We start from the raw sequence: 10,991 nt of genomic DNA, 5'->3' as shown, positions 1-10,991 counted from the left end.
TTTTTTTTTTAAAAGAAAAAGAAAAAGAAAAAAAGAATCTTATACACGTTCCCCTCTGATTTTGCCACCTTACATTTCATAATTTATTTTATTTCCTATAAATTCCTCTCGCTCACACCAATCTTCACACTTCTCTCGTGAACTCCTCGAAGAATCTCAAATTCTCTGTACAAACATGGTGAAGTTTAACGTCACTCGCAAGGAGACTTCGCCTATCGACGGCCAGAAGCCTGGCACTTCTGGCCTCCGCAAGAAGGTCAGTTCACTCTTTATTTTCTCGACTCTCGATGTCAAATCGGATCTTGTTCTTTTCTTGATCATCATCATAAATCTTCAAACCTGCTTAATGGTGATCGATTCTGTTTGGTTCTCGTTGATTCGGATCTCGTTTGTTGTTAATTTGAGATTATATGAAGTTCGCTCACTTGAAGTTGAAGAGTTCTACGTGTTACATTATGACTAGTGATTGATTTAGATATAGCAGTGGACTAAGTTACTTAAGTGTAGATATTTCACTTATTTAATGAAGTGGAGTTATTAATTAATTGACTATCTAGATTTTTAAGTTAAACAGATGTTACTTAGCTAGATTTTTTCTTAAGTGTTGTACTGGATCTTGTTGCTATGTGTGATCGTCATGTTGATCCTAGCTCAAGTTGTTAATTAACTCAAAACGTTCACATATAAGTTTTTAGAGGGGGACTCTGGATGTTCTGAGTCATAAAAAGTTAAGAATCTGATTCTATCTGATGCATTTTCAAATGCATTAATGCATTGATGCATCAAACTGAGACTCTTGGCGCTAGTGTCTTTACGAGTGTCCCGGGATTTTACGTTTAACATGATCCATTTATAGGAACCAATATGATTGGATTATAATTTAAGATATTAGAGCTATAAGTTTTTTTAGTCTATTTGTTTTCCAAGAATGTTCCCTATAAAATTGCTGTTGTTAAGATGGCTTTTCCTTGCATTATTTTCTAATGTGTTAGCTGGATGTTTTAGGTGAAAGTGTTTAAGCAACCAAATTACCTGCAAAATTTTGTTCAGTCAACATTCAATGCCCTTACACCAGAAAAAGTTAAAGGTAAAGGTTTTATCCTAAATGGGCTTTATGCATGCTTATTAAGATTCTTGTATTTCTGTTCATATTTAAATTTCTATATATACGTTCAGATCTATAGTTTGAATAATGAAGCCTAGACTTGGAAGTCAGGCTCAGGGTAGTCGTTTAACAGTGATTATTATTATTTTTTTTTAACAAAAATACTTATGTAAACCTAATGATGATGTGCATTTAGTTGTGTATTCCAGTTCCAGAAACACATCATTAAGTGTAATGGTTACTTGATATTATTGTATGCTGCTATACTTTGTAAATGTACTCAACTTAGTGAATATTTTTTCAGCTTCTTTAGAATAGTTTACTTCAGATACTCCATTCTTACTCCTAAAGGAGAATTGGGAATTTTCAATGGAAAATTCCAGTTCAAAATTCAGTTTCTGGTTTTTGATTTTATAAAGAATGTCACTATTCATTTTTATCACTTCTTTTGAATTTGTTTTTATATGTGTGTGTGTGTGTATTCGAATAAACTGATTAGAAGTTATTTCAGTGAATGATGATAACTAGTAAGTTACTGTTCATATGCATAGGTGCTACACTTGTTGTTTCCGGCGATGGCAGATATTACTCGAAGGACGCCATTCAGGTACCTGTACATCTTGTGTCAAAATAGACACAGCATGTGAAATGCCATCTCTTTTTGGTTTGTTGTATGTTTTTTTATTATCCCTGTAATGTCCTTTTTCCTCTCTCTCTACTCAATCATGTGATGCAATGCAATACAATTTTATCCTTGATTGTGTTATTATTATTATTTTTGAAATTGAATGACATGTAATTGGGCAATGAAAAACACTTCTGGATGTAGTAGAAGGCTAACCGAGCCTAAGGGTGCAATTGGGAGGGCTTTATAGGATGGGCTTTTGCTTGGTAGTGCTTCTTGCAAAGTCACTTGGTAACACTTTGCAAAATACCAACTGATGGTTCCTTTGAAGTGCTTTTGTTTTCTTCAGCCTCGCATTAAAAAAGAAGTGGTATAAAAAAAAATAAAAAAACTTTTGTATGTATGGAATCGCCTTTGACAAAGTGAAGTGATGGCTGAGCCTACCTGAGTGTCAAAAAAACATGTATTAAGCGCTTTGATCATGAAAAATGTCTGGTACTAGAAAGAGGTGTAATATATTTTCTTGTCCTTGAATAAGATAAGATTCAAATTATCCTTCAATCACCAGTTTGTTTATTATCCCAGGGCAGTTGGTGTACTAAATGTTTACTTTTGCATATAGTTCTTGTGTTCATATTGAGGGTGTTCTATCTCCACCACTAGACAAAGATGTAGATGGTAATATTTGTTAACTTGATGATATAACCTTGAGCTACTGGAGAATATGTCTGATTACAGAAAGCACCTTTCTTGCGACCTAACTGAAGCATTATCATCTATGCAATTATAATTAAGAATTTGTCTATGCTAGGATTTTGCTTTTGGTGGGATATATTATGGATGGGGTGTAATGCTTTTTATACTCATTTCTTTGGCATAAATTTTTATTGCTTGATTCTTAATGAGAATGTCATGTTCACTATTTCTAAAATATTTGTCTGATTTGCAGATTATAATTAAGATGGCAGCTGCAAATGGAGTACGACGAGTATGGGTTGGTCAAAATGGATTGCTTTCAACTCCTGCTGTATCAGCTGTAATACGTGAAAGGGTTGGGGCTGATGTGAGTTATTTTGTTCCAAAGTTCAACATCAATTTATTATCTTTCATTCATTTTTCAATATTCATTTTTCTTGCAAAGCTTTTTCAAAATCATAAAAGTATACGAAAATAAAGCTTATAATGACAGTAATTTGACTTATAAGCATCAATATCAGGGATCCAAGGCAACAGGGGCATTTATATTGACTGCAAGTCACAATCCAGGTGGTCCTCATGAGGTCAGTTAAGCTTTTTCTTTTTAAGTTTCCATATTATCTCTTTTGTGTATAATAATAGTCCATTATATTGGTCAGTCGTTGCCCTGTTTTACTTTAAATGTTCTGGATGAAGGAAATGGATTAGACATGTTGGACATGATAATTGAAAAAAATAATATACCCAGGTTCTCTTTACAATTGAGATAGGGGTGAATTAAGAAAATTATTATTTGATATTTCTTTTGGATAATATAAAATAACCATAGATGTTATTGTATGAAATTGGTTGAACGTCTTCTTTCAAAATTCTTGGATTCTAATCATTTGATTCTTTTTCATTTTTGTTTTTTTATATTGCAGGATTTTGGTATTAAATACAACATGGAAAATGGTGGACCTGCTCCAGAGGGAATCACTGACAAGATCTTTGAGAACACAAAAACAATTAAGGAGTACTTGGTTGCTGAAGATCTACCAGATGTATATCTCAACTCCAGTCACAATTTATTCGTTTACCCCTTCTGTAGTTGTTATCAAATCTTTGTCCTTTGTAGTTCTATCAAATATGTTTCTTTGTTAAAATCTTCTATATGCATCCTAGGTGGATATCTCGGCTATAGGTGTAACCAGCTTTGGGGGAGCAGAGGGACAATTTGATGTTGACGTTTTTGATTCAGCCAGTGATTATGTGAAATTGATGAAGTAAGCTTTTTGTTTACATTAAATATTCACGTGTCTTATCATTTTTTCAACTGTGAACTATTTTTAAATAATGCTTCTCTCTCTCTCTCTCTCTCACTCTCTGATCTAGCCTTTTCTTTCTTGATAATATTTGGTCACTGTGGTGTTAGAGCACAAAATAGAAGATTTGATTTGATTTCTGCCGACTCGTTAGAGTCTAAACTGTAAAACATTTATTACTTGCTAATAGAATTAGTGAGCATATGCTCAAATGCTCTCAAAATAGTGAGGAAAAAGAATGTTCACTAGACTGCCTGACCCTTTACTAATATACAATGTTCCATTAGAATAGTGATAGAAAGTATATGTTTGTGGTTTGCTTCTTTCCACTTTATTTACCTATTGTTTGGTTAAAATTTATCGTTAATTTCTTGCAATGGGAAGACATGATTTTTGAAGTCAAATGTGTTTGTTATACATGGCTTTTTACATTTTGGATTACAATTATATTAAACAGCAAAGATTTTACTTTTCTAATGGGATTGTGACAAGATTGAGGCATTGTTATTTGAAACTAGAAATTTAAAGTAAAGACTTCTTTAAAATTATATATTACCTACAATAACTTGTGATTGACATTATCATTCTTATAAACCTTGTTTTGGTGGAAAGAACGTATTCGTGCAGTTGCCTCCTTTTGAGTCTACATTGAGGTTGTATATCAGTTTGCTTTTGTTGGAATAATTTATATGATATTTGTCATACTGCATCCGTTGCAGGATGTTATATGATCTCCACTAGTTGTAGAATGTTCCCTGTAAAGGGCTCTGAGGAGTGTTGTTTGCATGTCAAAATTACTTGCAACAAGCCACTTTCTTTTATTGTAATTCTACAAAATTATTGTGAGAACTGTGCGAAGTGTCTATTATTTTCATTATATTTATCTTCTTTTTAAAACAATTTTCCAGGTCAATTTTTGACTTTGAGTCTATTAAGAAGCTGCTTTCATCTCCAAAATTTACATTCTGGTATGAAGCCTCTCAACTGCGTCTATGATGCTTAATATTCTTTTTGTGATATAATTATTTCACTATCTTTTAAATGCTTAAACTTCTTTTACTGTTATTTAAAGCTATGATGCACTTCATGGAGTTGCTGGTGCCTATGCAAAACGTATTTTTGTGGAAGAACTTGGTGCACCAGAAAGTTCATTATTAAACTGCGTACCCAAGGTCTAGTAAAGTTTTTTGTCAGTTAATTACATCAGTTCTCACCTATATACTAATGATCTTACTTCTTTTTATTTTTTATTTTTTTTTATGCGTTACTTCACAATAAACAGGAGGACTTTGGTGGTGGGCATCCAGATCCCAATTTGACTTATGCAAAAGAATTGGTTGCTCGTATGGGATTGGGCAAAGCACCTTCTCAGGATGAGCCACCAGAATTTGGTGCTGCAGCTGATGGTGATGCGGATCGTAACATGGTCCTTGGTAAAAGGTAGCATTTTAACTTGGTTTCTTTGTGAGTGAGTTCACTTAAATGATAATTCACGACTAAAGCATGTAAAAAATTGTTTCTCTGCGCTAGGTTTTTTGTTACTCCCTCAGATTCAGTTGCCATCATTGCTGCAAATGCAGTTGAATCCATACCCTATTTTTCTTCTGGTTTGAAGGGAGTTGCCAGGTTTGATATTGTTCTGCTTAGGTTCTTTTATGTGTGTGTGTATCTGTTTGTGCATGTGCTGTGTTGATTTCTATCTGGTTAGAGCAGTGATTTTCAATCAATGCAATATTTAGTAAATCATATAGGAAAAAAGAACAAGAAATTAACGCTGGAAGCTTTAAAGAATGTGTTGTGATAGTTTCAACCAAATTGACATGCTCATTGACTGTAAAGCCAAGGCTTTGCAAGTCAAAACCAGGCATGGAGCTTAATTTTAAGATTTGGGCTGGGGTAAGGCAGAAATGGTGCGGTTACCAAAAAAGGGCAGAAATGGTGCAGGATCCTGTTGAGAATGTGGGCTAAGTGCGGTTGAGAGGGCCCTGGATAAAACATGTGGATCATTTTTGGGCCATCTTTATTTTCTTTTTTTAAAAAAATTCTTATGATTGGTGACAGGTCTCACTACTGAAGGTAAACAATTATAGTATTAATGATTTTGATACAAATATGGGGCAAGGAGAATTACATAACAAATGACTTCATGATGATGGGACATTGGGTTTCGTTTTTTGTCAGTGAAAAGTTTGGTAACTTATGAATTGACGATTCACTGAACATTTATGCACACTGATATCTATATTTTTAACTTTCTTTAATGTATCATTACCCTTTTACTGGTGAACTTTATGTGATTTTGATAATGTAAGTTATATGTAGTGGAAGTAAGTTAGTTCCGTAAAAACTCATTGGAGTATGAATAAAGTTTATGTGATACAGTTATGATGAGACACTGTACTAAAAAAATTTAACGACTTTGTGCATCTTAGGGCAGTATAACTTGCATCTTCTGTATTCTGAACTTACTTAGGGGGCAAATGTTTTATCTCGTTGTTGCTCCTTGCATTCTCTCAAACTAAGCTCTTTTCCATCCTTGAACTTTCTGATTCTGTCTTGGACTGTCTTGGTATTCATTGGCCGATGTATCCTGTGGTGTTTCAAACTATACTACTTTAAGTTTCAGTTTTCATTTCTGTTTTTCTGCTTATATCTAAAATCATATTTTGGTTTGCTATATGAAGGAGCATGCCAACATCAGCTGCCCTTGATGTTGTAGCCAAACACTTGAATTTGAAGTTTTTTGAGGTATCCTGTGTTACAAGATTTTTGAATAAATGTTGCATGTATTGGAAGGCATATAATTTGATCATTTATATGTACCAGGTACCTACTGGGTGGAAATTTTTTGGTAATTTGATGGATGCTGGATTATGTTCAGTATGCGGGGAAGAAAGTTTTGGGACTGGTTAGTATTTGGCCTTTTCCCTTTTTAAATCTTAGTAGCAAAAACAATTTATTTTTGAAATCACTTAAGTACTTGAACAAACCTGGTTATTTTGGAACATTTGTGAACAGGTTCTGATCATATACGTGAGAAAGATGGAATCTGGGCTGTTCTCGCCTGGCTATCCATACTTGCTTATAAGAACAAGGAAAACCTCAATGGGGATAAGCTTGTGACTGTTGAAGATATAGTGCGCAAGCATTGGGAAACTTATGGTCGCCATTATTATACTCGTTATGACTATGAGGTACGATATAATTTCCTCAGTTTTTAGATTCTATCATCAGCTATTAATATCTTCATTATTATCTAATTTGTTTTAATTGTTGCTGAAGAATGTGGATGCAGGTGCAGCAAAGGAATTAATGGCACATTTGGTTAAGTTGCAATCTTCCATTCCCGACGTTAATAAGTATGTCTTTGAAAGCAATGCCTCTGTGTATTATGAATGTTAATTTAGTCTTTTTTTTTTTTTTTTTTTTTTATCAAGAACAGTCATCTGTTTAATCTGGGTGACTTTTCAATTTTGAATTTTTATACCTTCTGAAGGCAAACGGCTTTGTTTTCCTTCTATTATGAATTCTAAGGGTGTGTTTGATTCCCTATTTCTACCCATATTTTCAATCCTATTCCCCAAATATTGTTTGGCACATTATTTGAGAAATATTACTATATTTTTTTAATTATTTTTAGACCCCTTAAGTTTATTAATTTCATTAAATATCCCTAGAAAAAAGTTTAAAAATTAACAAAAACACCCCCACCAACCCATACTTGTCAGATTCCGGCAACCACCTTCAGTGGTAGGTGGAATCTGTCACAACGGCCTACACCACGATCGGAATTGGCCGGTAATTCACCGATCTGGCCTTTTCCGGCCAGATCTGGTCGTCAGCGACGGCCAAAGAAATTGACTGTCAACGACGGCTAAATCTTGACCATCGTTGACCGACAACGACAGCCATATCTTTGGCAGTCAGATGGACTTCTTTGGCCTTTTTCGGCCGTCTACGGCCACATCTGGCGGATCTAGTCGGAAAAGGCCATGTCGACGCCATACCCACTAAATCCGACCGGTATGAGTCGTTACGCAATTTTCCACTACCAGAATCTGGCACTGCAGGTGATAGGGGTGTTTTTGTCATTTTACAATATTTTTATATATTGGGGTGTTTATTAAATTAGCAAACCTAGGGGGTTTTTTTATAAATTTTTAAATTTTACCTCATAATACTCCCTTATTCAACTACCCAATATTATTCCCAAAATTCTATCCAAAATAATAAAACAAACAGACCCTAAACTTTTTAAATTGGTTCTAACTTCTAGTTCTAGATATTTGTGACTCAAAGTAATCCTTAAAAAATAATATAATTTTGATCATGGTCTGTGAGGTGGGACAAATTTCTCTTAGCTAATTTGCAAAATAATCCTTAAAAATCTAATCATGTGTTACTTTGTGTCAGAAACTTGATTTAGCTAAGCTATAGCAGTTACGACCATGTTGCACAATATTTTTCTTGGTTTGCACAATATTTTTCTTGGTTACATTTTTACATTTCTTTTGAAGCACTTACTCTGTGTTTCATTCAGACTTGTGAAGGAGATACATTCAGATGTGTCAAATGTTGCCAGTGCTGATGAATTTGAATACAAAGATCCTGTTGATGGTTCCATCTCAAAGCACCAGGGTATCCGATACTTGTTTGAGGATGGATCACGATTGGTAAGTTGACTCTGCCTTATATACTTTGTTAATTAGTAAAATAACCTTGGGCAAGGCAAAACTTTTCTGTTTGGATCTCAAATTTTGGGATGCTGCAGAAAATATGTGAAGCCAAATTGAAGTAGGGTTAATAAAAGCTAAGTTGATATGATTTTACATTGGGGAGTGCATTGACTTTCAAACTGAGGTTTCCTGAAGGATTGTGTAAAAATTTGAAAATCCTTTTTGCCTGCACAAGGATTGTTCTAAAGAGCTGCTGATTTGATTTCAATCCATCTCTCACTGTTACAAATATCATGCAAAACTGGGGGAATTTCTTCTTGAAATTGTTCTTAGAGGACTAAACTTGTTGGAACTGGAATGATGTGATGTTGTCTTTCTTATCTTTCTGGATACTGTCGCAGGTTTTCCGCCTCTCAGGAACTGGCTCCGAAGGTGCAACCATCCGTCTCTACATTGAACAATACGAGAAGGATCCTTCCAAAACTGGGAGAGATTCTCAAGAGGCACTTGCTCCTTTGGTAAGAAAGCTTTTCCGTTCTCACTGTGACCAGACATTCTTCAGACTCAAATCTTAACGACTGACATAAATAAATTTCATGTCATTGCAGGTGGAGGTTGCTCTAAAACTTTCCAAGATGCAGGAATTCACCGGCCGCTTAGCACCTACTGTTATTACATAAATGCACAGTGTTGATATACACACCAAGTTTGAAAGTGTTCTCGAGTAATAATAAAAAAATCCGGTTGTGTCGATTTCAGGTGCAGAACAATTGGAAACTTATCCAAAACTCATACTTTGTTCATTACCGAGTTAGATGTTTTATATATGTTTGTTGTTCTGGTGCCTTATTATAAACAGATGAAGAGCTTTGTGACTCAGAGCATTTCCTGATCAAAAGTTTTGTTGTTCTAAATAAATTATGAACGTGCCTTATTACTTTCCGAGTCCGGTTTACTGCATAATTCCTCTGCCCAGTAATGCCTCTAAATTTTGTTTGGCTTTTAATTGCTATACATGTGACTACAAAATTATAAATAGAAGTGTACGTGATTTAGTTTCGATATCTAATTGTTATTAATGCGATTAGTGCCCAGTTTTTGTACATAAATGGGTTGTCAAACGAATGTGGATGGTATTCCTTTTTCTAATGGAAGCCAGTTGTTTTAAGTGTTACATGGTCTTCAATTAAAGATATTATAAATCATATGTCGTTGAATTAATGATCTTGTTCAGAAAAATATAGCTGGCATCGTCCAGAACAGTGAAGTGGACATAGAGCTCAACCAAATTTTGGTCACACATATAAAATAAGTCTATTTGAGCCTTTATGGCACGTTTGGCTTGTGGAATGGTGTGGTAAGGAATGGAACTGGTGTCGTTGGCACTGTAAAGGATAGTCGTTGTCCGACAACTTGGACTTGTATCGACAGGATCCAATTATTTTCTTAAATTTTTTTTATGAAATTATTATTTAAATAAAAAATTAATAAAGTGTATTTATGATAAAATAGAAATTTTAATTCGAAACATGGGCAAAGTGGGCATTCTATCGATTCTTTGACCCTGGCACCCTTTTTTAACGATTGCGAATGCTAAGGAATCTCCATTCTTTATCCAACTCATATATAACCAAACAAGGGAGGAACTTGGACGCACACAGTTTTCTTTCTTTAATTTATACATACAATTTTCTCTCTTTCAATTTAACGGTAATTTTCAAGCTCTCTTTCGCTATACGTTGTCCACTGGCATGGTCTCATGTGACCTGGCTCTCAGCGTCTAGCCACCGACTATATTACTACAACTTGTGATTTAATCGATTGCGAATTGACTATTTAGGGTTTACTTGTCTCAATCTCACCTGCCTCCAATTTTTATAATATCTTCAACCCTCAAGTCCAATTTTAATTTCCTCAAATTTTACACCATTTATGCCATTATTGGACACTAAAGCATCATTGAACATGACCAAACATTAATTAATTTGGTTTGCAATTTCATGATCATTTCTTCCTAGTCATATCAATTCAAACACTAATGGATAATCACAACTTAATTGTGATTAATTAATGCATATGCAATCTTGATGAATGTTGTTCTCGTGGGTACGTATGTACCTTTCAATCAAGTATATAAAAATTAGTAGAGTAATATTATACATACATCATTTTTATATAACATTTCTCATACAACATTATGTGGCAAGATATGATTGACTAATTTAAAGTTAAAATTAAATTTTCACCCAATCACATCTTAGCACATAATATTATATGAAAAATGTTGTATGAGAATGATGTATGTGTAGTATTATTCAAATTAGTATGATATTATGTTCACAAAATTTGGATTTTGATGTATTTATTGATATACTATAAATTATATATGATGTCATAAGTGATATATATGTATTTATAAATAAACATAATGCTAGTATATTAACAATAATATGATTTAACATCTTAATTTATATAAACATACGGTAGATCATTCATCTGTGCTGATCCAACCGTTGACATTAAATGTAGTAAACCTTTATCTTATCATGTTAAATCAACGAAGATGACCGACTAATTTAAGTCAA

At 33.9% G+C, this 10,991-nt stretch overlaps 1 protein-coding gene across 1 annotated transcript; it reads left to right on the top strand.

Moving 5' to 3' along the window:
• LOC116130053 (phosphoglucomutase, cytoplasmic) lies at positions 1-9,348 on the top strand. The gene is made up of 18 exons (XM_031415799.1): positions 1-256; positions 1,006-1,087; positions 1,657-1,712; positions 2,680-2,793; positions 2,948-3,010; positions 3,350-3,469; positions 3,591-3,691; positions 4,639-4,698; positions 4,803-4,902; positions 5,013-5,170; positions 5,261-5,356; positions 6,415-6,478; positions 6,557-6,638; positions 6,749-6,924; positions 7,013-7,089; positions 8,271-8,403; positions 8,808-8,924; positions 9,015-9,348. Exons 1-18 carry the CDS (start codon positions 176-178, stop codon positions 9,084-9,086), a joined length of 1,752 nt encoding a protein of 583 aa, XP_031271659.1. The 5' UTR covers positions 1-175; the 3' UTR covers positions 9,087-9,348.
• The last annotated feature ends 1,643 nt before the right edge of the window (positions 9,349-10,991 follow it).

This window comes from Pistacia vera, unplaced genomic scaffold (assembly GCF_008641045.1).
Source record: "Pistacia vera cultivar Batoury unplaced genomic scaffold, PisVer_v2 Contig217, whole genome shotgun sequence".
Taxonomy (NCBI): Eukaryota; Viridiplantae; Streptophyta; class Magnoliopsida; order Sapindales; family Anacardiaceae; genus Pistacia; species Pistacia vera.
Note: the sequence above shows the minus strand (reverse complement) of the source record. Positions and strands in the feature narration are given on the sequence as shown.

Excerpts from the sequence above, each read along its gene's own strand:
- LOC116130053 (XM_031415799.1), top strand. The coding sequence starts at position 176 with ATGGTGAAGTTTAACGTCACTCGCAAGGAGACTTCGCCTATCGACGGC. Across the intron at positions 3,470-3,590 it reads TTGCTGAAGATCTACCAGAT|GTGGATATCTCGGCTATAGG; the intron begins GTATATCTCAAC and ends TATGCATCCTAG. Across the intron at positions 7,090-8,270 it reads TCCATTCCCGACGTTAATAA|ACTTGTGAAGGAGATACATT; the intron begins GTATGTCTTTGA and ends TGTTTCATTCAG.